The 20533-nt window shown below is 46.7% G+C and overlaps 2 protein-coding genes across 3 annotated transcripts in view; both read right to left on the bottom strand.

Moving 5' to 3' along the window:
• The window catches only part of CARMIL2 (capping protein regulator and myosin 1 linker 2), a 106336-nt gene extending 105624 nt beyond the window's left edge, over nt 1-712 (bottom strand). Inside the window, exon 1 of the mRNA XM_067534396.1 lies at nt 673-712. Within this exon, the coding sequence (XP_067390497.1) occupies nt 673-712 (40 nt within the window). The remainder of the gene's footprint in view (nt 1-672) is intronic.
• Nucleotides 713-5641: 4929 nt separating this feature from the next.
• CTCF (CCCTC-binding factor) overlaps nt 5642-20533 on the bottom strand; it is a 43792-nt gene continuing 28900 nt past the window's right edge. For both annotated transcript variants that reach the window (XM_067534412.1, XM_067534411.1), the window contains exons 4-11: nt 19564-19697; nt 17834-17954; nt 16600-16749; nt 15157-15317; nt 14402-14584; nt 13925-14060; nt 9513-9677; nt 5642-7219 (exon numbers count right to left, since the gene is read on the bottom strand). In XM_067534412.1, the coding sequence (XP_067390513.1) occupies nt 7038-7219; nt 9513-9677; nt 13925-14060; nt 14402-14584; nt 15157-15317; nt 16600-16749; nt 17834-17954; nt 19564-19697 (1232 nt within the window). In that variant the 3' untranslated portion in view covers nt 5642-7037. The remainder of the gene's footprint in view (nt 7220-9512; nt 9678-13924; nt 14061-14401; nt 14585-15156; nt 15318-16599; nt 16750-17833; nt 17955-19563; nt 19698-20533) is intronic.

A 20533-nucleotide genomic window follows, 5' to 3' on the forward strand; every position in this document is an offset into this window, starting at 1 on the left:
AGGCAGCTCCCAATGCTGGTCCCTGGCCTCCAGCCCTGGCTATCCAGCCTGGGGAAGTCAGCCAGCAAATTTCTCTCTTCCCTGCTGAAACTGCTACAGCTTCCGCCAATTTCCTCCCTCTCTCCTTCTCCCAGATCCTTCCCAGCCCCAGGAAATTTTAAGGGATCAGCCCCCCTCTGGCACCCGATTTTTCCTTCTGTTTCTCTGATTCTGGTGAAGACCCAGTCAGGCTTTGCCCATGGATGCTGAGAAGATTCCCAGAAACTTTGGAGCAGCCCGGCTGAGGCATTAGAGACAGACACACGCCAGGGAAATGAGCACAGGGTAAGGCCCAGTTTTCGGGAACTCGGTGGTGGATTGTGGAGGCCTCGGCTGCTGGGTGCCCAGCTGGGACCCACTGCCTGGTTGTCAGAGGGGCTGAGACCCCATAAATCTCGGTAGAGTCCAGAGGATCCGTCAGCCCCTCCAAAGAGCCGGACCCAAAGGGGGACATCCAAAATGAATGGACACATCTGGCCCTCTGACTTTCCAATGTTCAGTCAGCATCAGAAGCAGGAGAGAACCCAGGAGTCCTGCGGCCCAGCCCCCTGGAGGGAGGAAGACACCAAGCAGGCAGAGAGAGCAAGCCGGGCCCCCACCCCCTTCCACGTGCCCACACAGGGTGCTGCTTACCTCGCAGGTGGCCTGGGATCCCTCCTGGGGAGAGGGCCATCTCTGGGGTGCCTCAGAGAGCGGCCCAGGTAGCAGCACGGGTTACCCAAGCAGCATGTTTCGCTCAGCCTGCAGTCAGAACGAAAGTGGCCCCGCTCAGAGGAAGCGACGAGGTTACTCACCAACCGGCAGCACCGCTGCTCCGCGCCCCCACCTGCCTCTTCCTGCCCGAGCACAGCAAGCAAGTGGGGCGAAGCGAAACCGGCCCCGCCAGCAGCCACGGCACTGCATCCAAAGTGACTGGCGTGCAGCTGAGATGGCAGGGCCATGTCCAGGAGCCAAACACCAGGGATGGCAGCCCACAAACTGCTTTGGCTGGGCAGGGAAGGTGGGGGGGGATGTGAAATCACAGCACGTGTGGACACAGTTATTTCTCATTTCTGCCTGATTCCTAACCCACCATCTCCCGTCTCCCCCTGCTCTGCTGGGGCTTCTCAGTCCTGATCTGCAGACCCCCTGCTATGACATGCCTGGGCTCCCCACACATAACTCTGCGGATGCCTTGAAATCCTGACCCGCAGCCTCCCGCCTAGCCCGGGTTCCCTTCATACACACGTCCATGCTGCTCTGTCCATGACGTGCCATTCCCACCCACGGCCCCCTGCTACTCCAGCCCTGGTAGGTTTACCAGACATTGAGTGGCTGATCATGCCGTGCTCCACACCCCCTGCTGAGCTCTCCAGTGGGGCGGGAGAAGATTTCCTGATAGTGGCTGGCCGCCTGAGCCTTTTGCTTTGCTGCTCACCCCTCCTGCCACAAAGAGCGGCTGCCCCTTGGCTTGCCCGCAGCTCGGTGGGCCGGGGCACTCTGCGTCTTAAAGGGTAGCTGGGGCAGTCTGTATGAGGAGCCTCTGATCACCTTTCCGAAGCTCCTGTGGTTGCTTTCAGCTTCTATGGGTGCCATTAAAGCACTGCTCAGCCTCAGGCCGCCAGTGGGTGCACGGGGCACCCAGAACCACTGGCCAAGTTTTGAAAACCTCAGAGCCAGCAGGGCAGCAAAGAGGGGTATAGCTCAGGAGTGTGGGCAGGCAGGTCACACGTCCTTGTCAAGAACGCAAGGGAGGGGAGAAGGGCGGAGCCTTCCTAGCCACACAAAGGTGGAGGGCAAAGAGGGGAGCAGGGGAAGACAGGGTCTGAATTGTTCGCTTGCCTCTTTGCTCTCCCAAGCCAGGGGCTGGCCTCTCACACCTGCCCCCACTTTGGGAGGAAGCAGGGATCTTCCGATTCCCGCACGCTCAAAGGGGAGAGCTCAGAGCCCCGAGTACAGCCAGCTGGAGAAGGATCAGCTGTGGCTGGTCGCTCGCTCTGGCTGCGGCTTCAGAGGGCTAGTGGGGCTGGTGGCCTTTTCTGACCCTTTTTACATGGGAAAGCAGCAGAGACACCGTTGCAGGAAGTCATCTCCCCGCAAGCGCTGCTTGCCTCCTGCGACAAACCACAGTTTGTGGTGCAAAGGCGTAGCAGGCCTGCCGTGCACAACCCCTCCCAGCTGGGCTGGGGCGAGGAGGGAGATGCGCACCATCTCAGCCATCACTCCGGGGCACTGCAACACGGCACAGGGTGCACAGAGCCCCTTGCAGTGGCCGGGGTTGTCTCTGCTGCCCCTACTTCCCAGAGGGGCTTCTGACCAGCCCAGTCGCTGCAACTCAGCTACGCTGTCTGCACACCCACACGGCCTGGATGGCAAGTGACAGCAGGGGCAGGGCTTCCTCAACAGACACCCACCAGGCACGTAGCCCACTGCAGCTGGGCCCCAGCCTTGCCAGCAATTCAATGGCTTCCGTGATGTTGAAACTCAGGCCTGGGCAGGGATGGGGAAGGGGCTCCTTCTCAGAAGGGTTTTGAACGGGTTTCTGAAATTGGGTAATGTCACCAAGCTGGGGTCAACGTAGGGAGGAGCTCCACACAAACCTACCCCCAACCACAAGCCATGCCCACAAGCCCTGAATAGCTGGACCTTGCTACATGCCGGATCGGCAGTGAAAAGGGAAACATTAGGTTTCAGAGTTAAGGCTGCATTGGGCTGTCCAGGGCAGCTAGGTGCCCCCTTGTGGCCAAGTGCAGCATAGCTGTTCTCTAGCACCCCCTGCCCACAGTATGCTGGGTCATGGAGTTTAAGGGACCCCTTGATCCTCTGGTCCAACCTGCAGTACCTCATAGTCACCACCCCCACCCAGCACTCGCACCCTGAGCCTAACAACTGGACTGAGACCACAGAGCCACAGCTCACAGGAGACTGGTCCTGTGTGCCACAGACAGCGAATGAGGGGGACAGGCTCCCCCTGACCCGAGACCCCCTCTATGGCAGAGGAAGGGTTAAGAGAGATACACCCAGATCATCCTGGCAAGTGACCCACCCACCCGCTGCAGAGGAAGGCGACAAACACCCACAGTCCCTGCCGACCTGACCCAGGGGAAATTCCTTGCCGGCCCCTCTGGGGCCATCGGTTGGACCCTGACCCTGGGAGCAAGAACCAGCCAGCCAAGCCCCCGAAAGTGAGAATGCTGGATGCCCCGCAGAGCCCCAGCCCCCGCCCAGTGTCAGCCCTGCTGCTTCAGGAGGAGATTGAAAACCCCACCCAGAATACCTGGGCAAGGGGCTGGAAAATCCCTTCCTGACCCTCGCTGATGGCCAGCGGAAGCCCTGGAGCTCTAGGAACAGACTACAAAGTGGGATTGAGACCCAAGGCTGCTGAGCCCTGCCCCCCACCTTCACAAGCCACCCACCAGCTAGGTCACCCTCTTACATCCACCCCTCTTGGCCTGCCACTGTCCAAAATGTCTCTAGCAGAAACCAAGTCCTTCCACCCCCTTGGGGGCTAGTCCTCAGCCTGCAACCGCCCTGCCAGGCTCTATAACCCTGGGACAGGCTAGCACACCCCCTTCCTTGCGGCCAGGGGGAAACCCAGTGCCTCCCACCTCTGGTTCCAGCCCAGGGCTTGGTACCGAACAGCAAGGGCTGCTGGGCCACTTCCCACCCAACCTCTTATGTTCCCTTCTGGTCTCTTCCCTGCTTTAGTTAGGGGCTCTCAGGCTTCCTTCCGCTCTCTGTGGGAAGAGCCTGATCCCCTCAGGTAGGGCACATGCTGAATCAGGCTGGCTCAAGCCCCAGGCTCTCCGGCCTAAGGGCCAGGCCCCCCGCAGGCACCATCTGCAGACGCAGCCAGGCAGAGGGGGATCTTCCACCCTCCGCCCCAGGGGTCAGGAGCAAGCTGACATTCCACACACAGCCCTAGCACCAAGCAGAACTGGGGGCGCCACATGGGTGAGGGTTGGCTCAGCCTGGCACCCAAACCCTGCAGCTACAGGGGGCTCACCCCACGCCCAGCAATCCCCATGGGCCGGGAGCAGGCACTGAGCCCTCTGTTCCCACTGCCCAGATTTCACCTCCACCCCAAGGGCATCTCCACACAGGCCCTGGCCAGCCCCTGGTGAAGGCTTCCTGGCCTGGGCCACTCCCCACAGCCTCCAGGGGATTGTTACTCCAGTGGGGGCGGGGAAGATCTAAGCCTCCAAACAAGGAACCGAGCTTGCAGCAATTCCCGCTTGGAGAGACCCCCCCACGCCCCATCTCCTCCCATGCCAAGAGGCCCTACATGGCAGCTCCGCAGCTCCCTCCCCTGACTCACCAAAGAGCCCCGAGCTGCCTGAGGCTCAGGGATGTGCAGTCACCGAAAGTCACAGAAACCTAGATGAGAGTTGGAAGGGAGCTCAGGAAGTATTTAGTCCAACCCCCTGCTCAAAGCAGGGCCAACGCTGACTAAACCTTCCCAGCTAGGGCTATGTCAAGCCACAGCTTAAAAATCTCTAAGGATGGAGATTCCACCTCCCTGGGCAACCCATTTCAGTGCTTTACCACCCTCCTAGGGAAAAACTTTTTCCTAATGTCCAACCTAGACCTCCCCCACTGCAACTTGAGACCATTGCTCCTTGTTCTGTCATCTGCCACCACTGAGAACAGCCTAGCTCCATCCTCCCTGGAACCCCCTTTCAGGTAGTTAAAGGCTGCTATCAAATCCCCCCTCAGTCTTCTCTTCTGCAGACTAAACAAGCCTAGTTCCCTCAGCCTCTCCTCATAAGTCTTGTGCGTCAGCCCCCTAATCATTTTTGTTGCCCTCCGCTGGACTCTCTCCAACTTGTCCACATACTTTTTTTAGTGGGGGGCCCAAAACTGGACACAATACTCCAAATGTGGCCTCACCAATGCCGAATGAGGCACCCAACTCCTACTGAAGCTTAAGTTTGAGCTGCTGCCTACCTGCCATTTGTGCCTTTGAAAGTCTCCTCCTTCAGCAGTGAAGTAAAACTCCCTAACTACGTTTGCAGCAACTCCATTGAGTTCTGAGACGTCAGATGTTCTACAACATTATTTTATCATCCAGTTTACTCTTACCTACCTGATGGCTGTAGGGTCACTCAGACCTCTTCAACCCTCTCTTCTTGCTAGGATTTCCCAGAGCTAACAACATTCATAACTAAGATGTGACTGTAAGCAACAGGCTTGGCACATGTGCTATACCCAAATGTACTTTCAAATTCATTTTGGGAATAGACTAGATTTCCTATAAACATCATCTTTAACCACCCACTAACAATCCGTAAATGCAAATCCTGGATTTGAAGAACATGAGCCAAATCCACCAGAAGTTTGTGCTTGTGTGAACAGATGTAGTTGACTGTCAGCATTCCCAAACAGCAGCGCTTTCTAGCGCTGGTAGTGCTGCTTGAAAAAGTTATTGAACATACACTCCAACGCATTTCACATGATTAGAAAGGTCTTTCGTCTGCAGACTGCTCCAGACACAGAATTCCAGGCTGCCCACTGTCCTTCCAGAGGGAGGAGAGATTTCTCTGTAGGCAGTCACAGGACAGCTCAGAAACTTGTCACCAGAACAAACAGTTAAACAGTACGAAGGAAGCAGTCAGTGAGCACGCATGTTAATCCATTATTATTTATTAGCTGTACAGCAGTATATTCTCCTTCCCAGCTTTCAAACCCCATTACATATTTTATAACAGTTTTTTTTTCTCATGTTGGCTTCCTAAAATAATGAAAAATATCACACAGTACAGCTAAGTACAAAAATGCATCAACCTAGAGTCTGATAGCTAAACTGATAGCTCTCTTAAAAGCAATACATAGAAGAAAATTTTGTTTGAAATCAGCAAGACTGAGGCTCTATAAAAAGCTTACATATTTTAACATGTGACAGTTCATATACAGGCATCATTTGTATTTCACATTATTCCTTTGTCATCTTTTTATTAGAGATCCAAAATTTTATAATTACTGACCTAGTAAAATTTCCTGGCCCAGGTTTCCAGGGCTGCAGTGATCTACTTGCAAATCACCACTTCTGTCTTAACATAGGATTCATAAACACAAAATACAACTACAGAGCAAAGAAAATGTAGTTGTGAAGTTATAACTGAAAAGAAGGTTAATTATACACATTTTAAATGCCAGTTCCATGTGCTTTGAAACCAGATTGCATGGGTGGGTTTCCATTGTTTTGCAACAATAGTCTGGGTACCTCTCTCCTCTACGTGATTGGTTATCAACAGCTTTTCCAACATTTACACTTGACCAATTCTATTGTCACTTAATTTGCAAGTAATTAAAACACTGGGTTTTTCTTAAACTGCAGTTTTTCATACCTCTTAATTAATGGAAAAAGATTAAAATGTAAAAAAAAAAAAAAGTTATTTACAAGCTTGACCATTACAGAAATGCTTTGCAGGGCAAAGCACAGTGAGGACAGAAACCAGTTGGAGCATGCCAAAACTACCATGTGTGGCTGATCCGGAGAGCCGGAGCTAGTCAGTGGGGCAAAGCAAAACCAAAAGCATTTAAAAAGTCTAGAACCCTCCCAAGTCTGCATTTACAGTTAAAAACACTACTGGGAGAAGAAGGTTGGAGGGCTTTGGGAATTCAAAGGGCAAGTCCAGAGTGGTTTACCACATACTCTAGTCAGGTTTTCCATTTCTCCACTTTTGTATATTAAAACTTGTTACATGTAAACACTGTCCTTGGACCGTCATTACAATGCAGCTCAGAGCAAAATGAATCGAGCATCTCACGGGAAACCCTCAAGGACTCCAAAATATATCCTAATGCTCCATGATCCTGTAACGCTAACATAAAACAGCAAGTTCTAGTTAAATCACATTCTAACATCATTTTGAAGTTTTATTTCCCAGTATGTTTGGTAAAATGGTCTAAAATGATGCATTTCCCAAAGCCAAGAAAAAAGATAAAAAGAAAAATAGATTTGAGCCGCTTAAACACAGCCCAAGCCAGTTCAGTCAGCAGGCTCGGCCTTTCCTCCATCACCGGTCCATCATGCTCAGAATCATCTCAGGAGTGAGATCTCCATTTGGAGCTTCCACTACGGCAGGCTGGGCTTCCTCCTCGTCCCCTGCTGTTTCCACATCAGGTTCTTTCTTTACTTCAACTATAATGTTTTCAATTGCACCAGTGTTCTGGTCTTCAACCTGAATGATTGCTGCAGCTAGCAAGGAAAAAGAGAGAGCTCAGAATACAGATCTCACAGGCGGGGAGTATATTAAAAGTGTTTTATATCGTTCTTTCCATGCCAGACAGTTTATTACTGAAACTGAAGACAGAATATTAACCATCTTTGTGCAAACATAACCCTAGTTTACCCATGCTAATCAGGGCCCCAACATCTTAGCAGCATTTCTGTGCTGCTAGAATCCACTGTTACGCACATCTCATTGTTGCGATATCATTGGAATTAGTATCCCGTTTTTCAGTAGAGTCAAGGGCAGCCCTGGATTTCAGCAGGGCTTACAGGGCCTGAGTTTTACTGCTGGGGTGCACTTAAAGCAAACTGTAACTGTTTGAAGCAGTGGTAAGAGGCTGAATGCCCTCCACGAGAAGGGACAGAGGGGGCATTCGGCACAAGCTCAGCGACCCAAACCCCATACATAGGAAATGGCAGAGGCGATTCGCAAGGAACACACCGGAGTCCAGCCTCTCCATGCCTGACCTCAAGCGACACGTGCTCCTCCCAATGGCTCAACTGCCTCCTTGGGGCGAGAGGGAGGGAGGGAGGGAGGGAGAGAGAGACCCACCTCCTGCTCATCCCCAAGTATCACAAGTTCCCTACACAGCTTCCCTGCAGCAGCCTCTACCTGCAGTTGTGCTGCCAGCACAAGTATCTGTAGTATGCAGCACATTGGGGCCACTGTAAAATACCTTGTTTCATAGCAGAGTAATTAACAGTACCTTACTGATCGTATGGCTGTTCACTAACTCAACACTAACTCAAACTGGTGACACGCTGCAGTTGAATTCAGGACCAGTGTGCAGTGTAAAGCCTTGTCTACACTACAAAGTTGTCAGCACAAGTTATGCTGGTGTTCAGTCAGCTACTGCTGTAATTAAACTGCTGTTGCATGTCCACACTGTGCTCCTTGTGTCAGTGGAGTGCATTCACAGAGCGTGTGTTGGGGGACAGCGAGCATTTCCACACGCTGTCTCTTAGTTCAGACAGCAGCAGCTGGAAGCAACCAATCCTGAGGCAGAAGCCGGTGCACATACAGCTGGTGTCCCTCTGTCCCCGCAGCCTAGCTCAGCGGAGACCGGGACACCGGCAGGCAGAGACATCAACCCCTGCTCCCTCCCTGGCTCTGCTCAACACATCAGGATTCTTTCCTCCCTCCCCTTCCAGCAGCAGCCCACGCGGCCTGCCCGGAGCTGGCATGCTTAGCTGTGAGAGTAATTTCAAAACTTCCTTTGGCTTTGAAAGGCGAGGGGCGGATGGCTGTGGGAAGCAGAGTTCAAACCATTGACCAGAGAGGTCATTATGGGCATTGTGGGACACGTCTGGAGGTCATTTACCACAATGTAACCAAGGGCAGTGTCTACAATGATGTTTTGTCACTAAAGCTTTGCCGGAAAAAGCTCTACACCTCTCATTGAGGTGGTTTTATTTTGTTGAAAAAAACACGGCAGTTTTGTCAGCAGGGGGGTGGGGGAAGGAGTGTGTGTGATTGCAGTGTGTATACCACCACAGTTTTGCTGAAAAAAGCTGACTTTGGTTGACAAAATGCTCTAGTGTAGACCAGGCTCTATGTTTAGACAGATGAGAGTCAGGGCCTTGTTGCACAACACTTGGGGCCTGGAGTATACAGGAGGGCAGTAGGTGGCAGCCACGCCTTGAAGAGGGGAACAAAACTTACCCTTCAAGCATGATTTACATGAATACTTTTCTTGGCCTCTGCACAACCCTCTACTGCTCTTTAGTCTTGCATAGCTAGACATGGTCCTTTTCCAGTGTTTATACAGCACCTAGTACAATGATTCTGGGTCTGACTGACAGCTCTCTAGGTGCTACCATAATGAACAATGTACTGAAAGCAAACACTAGTTTTCAGCACATGATTTGGGCTGCTTTGTAAACCTGATTATTATTGTTATACAGATTTTTAGCATGCCCTTTGTCAAAGCACCTGGAAGCAATGTACATAGATCGGAAACATGCTGTTAACCCACAAAGGAAAGGTAACTCTTCTCTCCTTTCACAGAACTGTCTCCAATGAGTTAGCTCTAACTCTGTCAGGAAATGCCTGCACCAAAAGAAGTCTTGCATTGAGTCCTGTAGGTGCGATCTCAACCGAGCTAAGGTGCCTCAGTAAAAAGGATACAGACACAGTGAGCATATTTTAAGAAGTACTCAGCTCCATTCAAGTAGAATAAAAACCCCTCTGAAGGTGCACAAGGACCCACATGAGAAGCTGATCAAGCTGGACGCTACTGAAGCTCAGGCAATAACTTACGCTGGGGTTGTTTTGGTTGGTTGGCTTTGCCTGGTGGCCTTCCTCTTCGTTTCTTAGCAGGAGGCGGTGCAGGGGCCACTGGCTCTACTTCCGGTTCAGCCTCAATTTCTACTGCTGTCTCTTCCTCATCTTCATTGTCATCCAGATCTGGTTCAGCATTTTCCTCTTTAAAAAAAAGAAAGCAAACAGGATATATTTTCGGTTTATGCAGGGGCAAAACATCAACCCTGCCTTCCTACAGGGAGTAAGAACTAACCCTTCATCATTCTGAGCTGGAACCAACACCCCTAAATGAAGGCAGAGACAGCAAGTGCCAAGGAATTCATTAAAGGGATTTTCTATACGGGGTTATTTATTTTAGAAGGTTGGAAATGTCATCTTCCAGAAGAGGAAAAAGGAAACATGGTCCCATAGCCGGTACCAGTGATTACTGGGATCAATGTGAAACGTTTTAGAACTTAGGGGAAGGAAGGAGCAGGAAATGTGAGAACAATTCAGTTGCCATAAGATGGCATTGGAATCCTCCCTTCATTAGCGCACAGGGGGCCAAGGGAGAGAGATCTCATCTAGCCATCTCCGGCTGATGAAGGGTTGTCCAACATAGTATATTCTCCGAGGCTTTGTCCAGTTTTAAATAACTTATGATGAAGCCTCCATCTCTTCTCTCAGGAGACTACTCCAGCCTGACAATCTCACTACTAGGAAATGATTTCCCTCACTTTTCTTGGAACAGTAATGGCTCTGAGTTCTATCCCATCGAGGCATCCTAAACAATTTTACCTACTCCTGAAGCTCCTCCCTTCAGATGTTTGCATTAGACAATATGGTCAATACCCTGATAACCCCTGAAACGCCTTTGTGCATCCCACCCTGCTCTGCAGAGTTGAAGGAAACAAGCTTGAGGAAAAGATGTGGTGAGCGTGAGGTTGCGTGGAGGGTACTGTGGCTGCCTCCACTCCACAGAAGAATATACACAGCCCACTGCAGGTGTGGAAAGAGGGGTACAGTCACTGGAAAAGCCACACTAGCAGCATTCTTCCATTAGACCAACTGTGGGAAAAATGCATGAAGAGTTTCAGCAAGTTAACACCTCTAGAAGCCTCCCTCCCCCAATCCGAAGGGTCCACAGAACAGCCTTGAACCAGCACAAATACTAGCCTGGCTGTGCTATGATGGCTACTGTTGGGTGAAGAATTCCTCCACAAGGCTGGCCATGAGTCTTCTGGGCTCCACACTGCCAGCGGTTGCACAGAGATGGGGTGGTGGGGCCAGTGCACAGATACCAGAATGATTTTGCTCCCTTCTGTGACGTTTTTGAATGAGAAGGGAAAATATAAACCGCAATCCATTTTACCCAGCTCCGTCTGTACTTCCTCTGTATTGGTGTGCGCTTCGGGCGTCAAAAGCACGTAGGGCCATATAACACCACCAAGCACACAAATGTTCTAGCACAATCTTATCAGCACTGTACTGAGAGAAGCTATCGCTTTCCTGATTATGCTATGATGTCTGCAGCCCCCACATGCACTGGCTTTATTGCCACCATATCACATTGCAAATTCATGTTTTGCTGGACTGTTTACTCACACCACATTCCAAACATTTCCCTCCCACTGAGTAGGTGCGTGCTGTGGTATTTTACCCCAGGGTTATTAGATCCCAAATTAATACTGTCTGTAATGGGGGAGAAGAAGAGAGACACTAAAACAGTTAAACACATTTGATATTTTCTCCTAATTTTAATCACAGCTTTCCTTGTGGTAACTACACATTAGCAGTGGCACCACATGTCTAGCACTCAAGATCATTTGTGCAGCTACAGGTGTAAGAAATAGTCTTCATGAAGCATGAATTTCATTCTGGGTGATGTAACTCCCCTGTGCAGACTGGGCTAGGAACACCTGCCCACGTGCTGTGCATGGCACTTTAGCGTATCACCTATGTGCATTCTGACTCCTTGGAAAGTCCAGGTAGACGTTGCATTCTATTTGTCAGGAAGTCTTTTCAGCCCCCTATGAAGCCTCTAGAAGGTCTTCAGTACGTAAAAACCTCTTGGTTCAGCCACCACTCTTCTAGCAGAGATTTTTGGCCAGCCTACCTCACACAATTCCTTCCAAACCTGGAATGCGCGCGCTACTGGACAAACTAAAATTCTTTGTATCGTGGATAGCAACTATCACAAGACTTCTCTTACTGTACTCTCTTCCCTTTGCCTCTAAGACATAGCTTATCTTTTAAGGACTTGTGTTACTATGGGATTTTGTAATTGAGGTTTGCACAGCAAGCACTATATTTTGACCCCCCTTTTTATCTGCCTGAACCACCAGACATTTCTCATGCATGTTGTCGTCAGGAAGATTACCTTTTCCCTTGGCCATTAACTGCACAAGGCTTCTTGTACATGAGGATTTGACATGGCAAGAGTCTTTGCTTTGGAAAATCATCTTTCAAATGTTTGGTCTAGAAACCCAACTGTGTTTCTTCAGTTGAAGACAAGGACCTGAATATTTTTCCATTCATAGTGGAAAAATTCAGAGTGCAGGCAAATAGTTTTTGAGTTATCTACTATAAAACATTCCATAAGGTACTGGAAGAGTTTATAAACTGACCGTTAACCCTTTAAACATCAGTGCTAATCTCCATTCTCAGCCAGTAGGTGCTGGCTGCCAGGGGTTCTATCAAGTCCTTGCTCCTGGTTGCCAGTGTGTATATGAACACATACCAGTGGTTCCCACTAGGAGAGAGAGTCAGGTGGTAGTGGACTCTACCATCAACTCTACTCTTCAGTTCACCTGAAGAACTAGGAAAAACTCTCCTCTGCTTTAAGCGCTTCCCTCACCTCTCGCTGGGCTGCAGCTGGGCTTCTCCTTCAGAGAATTTTCACTTTCCCCCACAGGTATCCAATGAACTTCTGTGACTCCATGACAAATTTGTCAATCAGTTGCATAATGCCAGGGTCATTTGGGATTCTGAAGGGAGCAGGTGGTGTGTGTGTATTATATAACAGCAGTCCAAGCCCAGAACAAACAACAAAGGTGCCAGTTTATTTAAGAGGTGGAAGCCACAGGCCCTGGGCAGCTTAGGAGGCAGAAAGTTGGCAGGCAGGACAACTGGATGGCTTTGGAGTAGGAGTGAAAGAGATGAGCCTCTTTTCAATTAGTCGTGGTCCAGGAAGAGGACAGGGATGACAATTCATGCCCTACTCCCCCAACAGGCACAATCCTCTTTGCACTAGTGTGTACGCCACTCTAGTCTAACTTGTTCACTTGCCAGCAAGCTCCTAAGAGTTTTCAGGTGCCAGAACCAGCTTGCAGAGTTTGTAAGCTGTCAATTGGTCAGATTCAAGAAATCTATGAATGCAAAAAAAAAAAAAAAAAAAAAAAAAAGCTCTCCTGGTCCAAAGATTTGGCACATCTTCTAAAAGAAACAAAGCAAATTCCCAAGCAAGCAAGTGAGTGGCTGGGGCACTGGTCTGGTATTAAGAAAACATGCACTCTAGTTCTGGCTCTGCCATGGATTAGCAGTGTGGGCTTGGACAAGTCATTTCCCCTCTCTGGGATTCTGTTTTTTCTCATCTCTACTGTGCCTTGCATCATGAGGTCCTGAGGCCTCCAGGTGCTCCAGCAATACACATAAATAATACAAGAAAACTAAATATAGTTAAGATATTTCAATTGATTCAGAACATTGGAAGGCATGACTTATTTTTAAAAAACAACACTTAGAACGTCAGAAAATTCTGAACTTGGGTTCGATAAAACCTCAACTCTGACTATCAAATCCTGTCCTCTGTCCACCAGAAACCACCTTCCTTCCTTTCTGTCACTGTACCTCATCTCCAATAATCATAAGCCCTCACCTCATCTACTGTATAGAGAAATTAAGAGCCACCATCTACTATCACAGGCTGTCCTCCAGATCAGTTGGCCATTCACATGCCACACAGCTGCATCACTTCTTACCTGTATACAATACAGAACACCCATCCCATCTACAATTCCATTAGAGACCAATGAAACCCATCTACTGCATACTGTAGCTAGAAGCCTCCCTATCTACCTCACTCACCTCCCACCCAGCAATAAAACTCTATCCTTCAAAAGCAAGCCTGATCTGCAGCTTTGCCCTATCCACTACACAAACCAGCCACAGATGCCAGAGTCTCACAATAGCTGGAGCATGCTGAGACACATGTAGAATATAGGCCATTTACAGTGGTAGTATACTTATGTAAAGTTACTCATACAATATAGCATTCCAGCTGGAATGAAACGCACATGCAGTAACTATGTTATAGACTTCCAGTGAAGACAATCTTGGCTAGTAAGGTACCAGTGGGGAAAAGATGGTTCACTACAAGCTCATAAGAAAGATTTGGTACATTTAACCAGTTCATTACACAGTGCTCTTACCACTATCAGAGGAATCTTCTTTCTTAGAACGCATCTTTCTCTTTCTCCCACGTTTTCCCTTCTTAGGCTCCCCTCCGTTTTCTCCTTCTACACCATCTGGGCCAGAACAGTTATCTGCATGTCTAGCCATGGTGTTCTAATCAGAAGAAAGGAAAACAAGCACTGAAATCAAAACCAAGTAGTAGGCCTGTATTTACAAGCCAAGTTGCCCTTCTGACAGCTTATTCCGTTTTTGTTTTTGTTTTTAATAAAAAATTCCCACTTACATAGAATCCAGAGAAACTGGTGATTGTATTATTTTTATTTTGTCTTTTGCCTCAATTTGCTTAGGCGGTTATTGCTGCAAAGAATACGTTAAAACGAAGTGTGAGCTGTGTCGAACTCCCCTTCTCAAACACATGCTTACAGCTTATTGTTCTACGGAACAGCCTTCCTCCCCTTCCATAGACTGAGTAGACCACGGTTTGAATCACTTACCCTGCGAGTGAATGTCTTCCCACACTTCGAACAGACAAAGGCAGCAGGGACAAAATTGGGGTCATGGTAACGTTTGAAGTGCATATCTAGGAGCTGTTTCTGACGGAAGGTTTTATCACAATGGCTACAGGCATAAGGCTTTTCTCCAGTATGGGTACGTTTGTGCATGATCATGTGCCGCTCCTGTCATTGAGAGAGAGAAATATTCAGAAGAGTAAGCAAAACACAGGACAGTACTGAACATGAATTCAGACATATGAATGCAAAAGGTTAGAGGTTTTCATTAGTGAGGGGTGCGTGGGGGGTGGAGAGATCTTGCTAATATTTCACTCATGAGAGCAGCATTCAGGAAGGGAGGAGGATACTCCTTCGGGTGAGCTGGGACATCTCCATCCATGCTACACATTCAGCTTCTACGATCCTAACTGCCGTCTCTTTCCCCCATGCCAACCTATACTCCAGTGCTGTGACAAGCATATTCCATTCTTTGTCTTCTTTAGAAGATAGTCTTTCAGCTAAGGGTCTCTTTGTAGAAGTTAATACCAGTATAAAAGGGCACTAAACTTCCCTATATCAGTCCTTAAAAAAGACTAAAAGAGGCGGCATCAAGTTCGATCAACTGCCGAGATTAGTAGCTTCTTCTTTAATGTTCAATTTCTAGCCCACGTTTGTTGTGCCTAGATAAGAATTCTGTTCTGGATGTTCACAAGGGCTGTCTGAACAACCAACCTCTCTGGAATCACCGCTTGGCTTACCTGTCTGCATGCATAATCACACTGGTCACATTTGAAGCGCTTCTCATTCTTGTGAGACTTCTGATGCTGGATAAGAGCGTATCGCTCATGGAACACAGCATCACAGTAACGACACTTCTTGCCCTGCTCAATGTAGGAATGCTGCTTTCGCAAATGAACACCTAGTATCACAAGAAAAAGTCTTTAACCCTTTGCTCGCCTTGTATTACAGCTTGTAAAGAAAATACCTTAATAACTATTCTCTTGGGTGCTTTCATTATATAAACTGGTTGGAAGCCAAAAAAAAATAAAACCTGAGCCTTATTACTACTCTGAAATTACATTAACAGCACCTTGCTACACAATTAGGAATTTCTTTCTTAAATGTCTTTTCCTGTTCACCAAAAAGGTTGGTTACATTCCCAAACTCAATTCATATATATTAATTTGCTGGGAAAGCCCCCAAGTACTAACAGCTCATAAATAAGCTCATTAAAACATCTGATTTATTAAGTCACAAAACTATGGCCCATGAAGAGTAGGAGTTAAAATGCAAAGCAGGCAGATTCTTTTGTGGGGGACTAAATAAGTAAGGTAACATAGTGAGAATATCAGCCCAGAGTTTGGTGTTAGTGGTTTCTTCTGTTTGTGGGTTTCAGTTAGACCCTTCCATTTATTTTGCCAAAAATAAATAAACAAACAACAATAAAAAGAGGTTTAAAAAAATCATACAATTGTGAAAGAAAGAAGAATAGATCATTCAAGTCAAAATGGGAGTGCAAAGAACCCAGCTATCTGGTGCCATGCTTCACCACAGAACTCTTATCAACTTCCTACCTTGTGACAATAGCAGTTTATAAAACAACCCTTGAAAGACTTAACTCTAGCAAAGGGAACTGCACTGCTACAATCCAGCAAGACTATTATCCCTGTCAGAACCTCACACTGTGTACAAAGACTATCTCAAGTAACTTAACATACAGGATTTCTATCATGAAAAAACAGCAGAAGGACTGCTGCCCAGAAGACTGTCATTTCACTGTACCAAATTTAGTTTACGGTAGCATATTTTTGCCTTTAAACTCACTGAGCCAATCTAATACCATTAGATAGACAGCGATAGCAAATTTTGCAGAGCCAGCAAACAATGCTTTTATTTTGGCTCAGGAAGTGCATGTCTGTGGGTTCCATATTGGTGACCTGCATTGTATTCTTGCTAAGCATGCTGCCACATTGGAATAGTACTAGAAGCAACCAATAGTTTTCACAGGCAGGGGTGGCTATTATAAATCAACAAATTACCATCCAACACCGCTCAGGTCAGTGAGTGCCATATTTTGCACCACTCACAAGAATCTACAACCTATGCAATTTAGTCTATATTAACCCTGTATCTTGTGAAAATCACCCCATCAACTCTGGTCTGTCCAGACATTTTTCACCACCAGGTAAAGCGGCACTTACCTAAGTCACTCTTTCTTGCTATGACAGTGTCGCAGTGAGGGCAGTGAAATTTGGCCACGTTCTCTGTGTGCTTCTGTAAAATGTGCATTTTCATGGTGCCACTCTGGGTGAAGCGAGCATGACATATGTAACATTCGTAAGGCTTCTCTCCTTTGGTAGGGGAAGGAAAGCATAATTAGTGCATGCCCTTAGTTTTATTAACCAGTCTAGTCTAATTAAAAACATGTCTGAATTGGAAAGAACAGTCAACATGTGGATTTGGTGGCACAATAATTTAGTGCTCTCCTTTTCAGAGGCCAGAGATCAAAATCAAGAGGAATTTAAGGAAGTCTCAGTCCCCTACTACACATCTGCGCACAGTACAAAGCCACTTTGCAACTCATCGCTTTAGTTCGAAAATAGACCTGCCTCGCTGATTTAGGTCAGTAAGAGTTTTGCATGCAAGAATCTAGCACGAACTATCAGATTTTTGCTTTCACAAGTGCCAAAATCCTTCCCCCCACACACATTTACAAGACAATTTTTCCTTCACATTTTAGCAGCAGGATTAGTATTGCACTAGTGTTTGGTGTCAATTATCCGTGGGATTGTCACAAACTAGTTTAGTGAAAACAACGAGAGTCCTGCAGCACCTTAAAGACTAACAAATTTCTGCAGGCATAAGCTTTCGTGGCATGCATCTGACGATGTGGGTTGCAGCCCACGAAAACTTATGCCCACAGAAATGTGTTAGTCTATAAGGTGCTACGGGACTCTTGTTGTTTTTGCTGTATACAGACTAATATGGTTACCCCTCTGTAGTTTAGCGAAATGCTCTATCAAACTTTGAACAAGGGTGATTGAATATCTGTAAGAAGACAAACTGGGGGTAAACACTGAAGTCCAGAGATTTATATTACTCTTCTGTTTTATGGTATGACTGTGTTCTAGAACTCTCACAGAAAACTAAAAATGTATTTAGCAGAATGACAAAATTGGAGACTGGCTTTCTCAAGCAAACTCACATTACTCAATTCTGTTACAACTTTCAATTTATGGACTTAAACGTTAAACCGGGTGCATGCCCTTCACCTGAATACTTTACACCTTTTCTACTTAAACATGAAGCAATTGTTCATTTGCCTAGCTCATGGTGACAGGTAGGTTGAGAGCTCTAGCATACGTTAGCATTCTTGAGCCTCTGTGCCCAATGCTGAAGCACTAATAGCACATTAGGAAAGCATGGAATCAATACCAGAGTGGGTTCTCATGTGCCTCTTCAGTTTGTAAGTATCCCTGCTGGCATAACTGCACAAGCTGCACTGGAATGGGCGCTCTCCAGTATGAGAGCGAATGTGGCGTTTCAACTTGCTGACCTGAAACCCAAGAATGTGATTGGTGTTAGCACAGGTGAATAAGCCAGCCTTTCAGAATCCAAGCCAAGAAATTCATTGATAAGTTGGGGGTTTTTTTAAATGAAGTACTCTCCTGGGTTTTTGTCTTCTTGTATTACCCAAAAGGTACAAGCCACGTTACGAATCAGTAAAGATGTGAAATGGAATAACCTCAGCTAAAGGAGTATGGTTACTGACTCACAACAACCAATCCCAGCACAATCTAGCTCAGGGGAATGATGCATAGTGATTATCTGGTTATTTCTCAGAACTACTGCATACAAATCACTGCACTGCAATTCATTACAGCCCTCAGTACTTCATATCCATAAGTGCTCAGATTAACAGTCTACAGTAACAGGTACAGGGTAAGAACCTAGACAGCATTACGGGTTGGGTTAAACCTTGCTGTTATGAATCAGGAGTAACTGCCATCTTTCATTCAGGATGACTGTAAAGAAGTGACTGAAATAATAGCAGTCTCCAAACCCAAAATAAAGACAAAGCTGCCCAGAAATGTGTGCACGCACGCATGTGAGTAAAAGAAGGAGCACTCAGAGACTGCATACACAATAAGACAGGCAGAGCCTGGTGAATCTGTGATCCTGAAAGAAGCCTGAAGAGGGGGCTTGTGGTGCTGGCTAAAAGAGGTGGGGGGCTATAAGAACAGAATGTCTCTGATTTGGTTCTTCCTGCGTTCAAGAAAACAGGACTTTGTGCTCTCTTTGTCAATAAACACAAAAATACATGTGTCATAATTTTCTCCTCCTAACCAGAGCACCCACACCACCCTGAATTTGGCTAACCACTTAGATCAAACGGGGAAACTACAGTGAGACTGGAATGCCCATTTCAATTTCTCCCTGTATCTCCTCAATCTATTACTGCACACGTCCCATGCCCTTCAATCATGCTGATCCTTAGCTTTCCTCAGGCTCCTTTCCCTTCCATCCAGCATGAGTAATTTCTTTTTCAAGTTATATTTATTTTAAAAACTCTTCTTCAGCTTCAGTAAGAAAGGAGAAGAACATTCCAGTAAGCTGCCTCCCAGTCAGCTTTTCAATCATTTTGAATGAGAAGACAGACTTTTGGAGAAGAGACACATAAGAAAAAAAAATGTGACTCATTTTGACAGCAGATGCTCATTCTTTTTAACGAGCAAATGCAGGGTACAAGGCTGAGAGCACATTTCTTAAATCTGAGGGTGTTGCCAATCTCAAAGTACATTTATCTCAAGATACTGTTACCTCCTACAACAGGGAGCAGCCGGGAGTTAGCTAATTAATAAAAAACTCAACGTTCAGGGTTAATAAAACTCTGCTATTGGGGTCCCCAAAAGGTAGTGAAAAATCTTTAGCTCTTCTGTGCAGATACCACCCACAAACCAACTTCTCTCCAATTAAAAAAAACACAACTGTCACATTTTGCTTTCAAAGAAAGACCTTATTTACAAAGTTTCTGCTCAGAGACTTTTTATGGCCAAAATGTAAACTCCTATAAATAAAGTGCTATTATGGAAATGGTTGACAGAGACCCTTACCATGTACGGCATGAACAGTTGGTTTTGTTGTAATGATTAACCCAAACGTACCTCCACACTAGCATAATCGCACATCGAACATTTGAATGGTTTCTCATGAGTGTGTTTGTAACGGCGATGCCGAACCAACTCTCCACTGGTCACAAAGGCCATGTCGCAGTCTGGGCACTTGTGAGGGCGAGTACCTACATGTTTATAGCCAGAAAGGAGGAGGAAGATATTAAAGTTGAGTGATGAGCCAAAGAAAACAACACATGCCAGCTTCACTTTTATACATGAGAAATTTTGGATTCATAATCTAAAAAACCTGAGACACTGTGGCACAAATATTGTGCATAAGAACTGAAAAGTTGCCACTTTTGTGTAAAATAATCATCAGATTACTAATGAGATTTACCATTTTTAAGGAAGGATGTATTTAGATAAATGAAACACTGTATTGTCTTCTAATCCCATGATAATTTCTAGAGTCCAATTATTTAGCTAGGTGTTGTGTGCATAGAGGAAACTGGGTATAAGGAAACAATCTTCTCCAACTCACTATCACCATTAGACAGGTACTTTAAGAAGCCTCTATAATAAAACTAAGTAATTCATTTCTATTTTTCCTTCTCCCATATAAACTTGATAGAAAACTTTTATTGGTCCCCCTTACACCCTAACTCTTGGGGCTCCCTGCCCCTTTTGTTCATCTTTGGACCCATTCTTGTCCTGTACACCCACGAGAAGGAGTATCAGCATTGAACTGATTTAAGCTTAGGGCCTGAACAAACTCCCACTGAAGTCAAGGCGACTCTTCCAATAGCTTCAAAGGGAGCTGGATCAGGCCATTTGTCATGTGCACACTGAGCTTCCCCAGTGGCCTGGCAGGATAGAAAGCAAAGCTAATTGGGTTCATATCAGAAAGACTGAGATAAGAACACTGAAATCCTCTCCCTCCAGGACTATCCATAGAAGAAATTTTGACATTATAAGGGAGGGAAGGATGAATATGAAAGAGTGAATCCCATAAAATTCCTTC

The sequence above is a fragment of the Emydura macquarii genome, unplaced genomic scaffold (assembly GCF_026122565.2).
Source record: "Emydura macquarii macquarii isolate MOO-44397 ecotype Brisbane River unplaced genomic scaffold, CSIRO-AGI_Emac_v2 contig_3401, whole genome shotgun sequence".
NCBI classification, from domain to species: domain Eukaryota; kingdom Metazoa; phylum Chordata; order Testudines; family Chelidae; genus Emydura; species Emydura macquarii.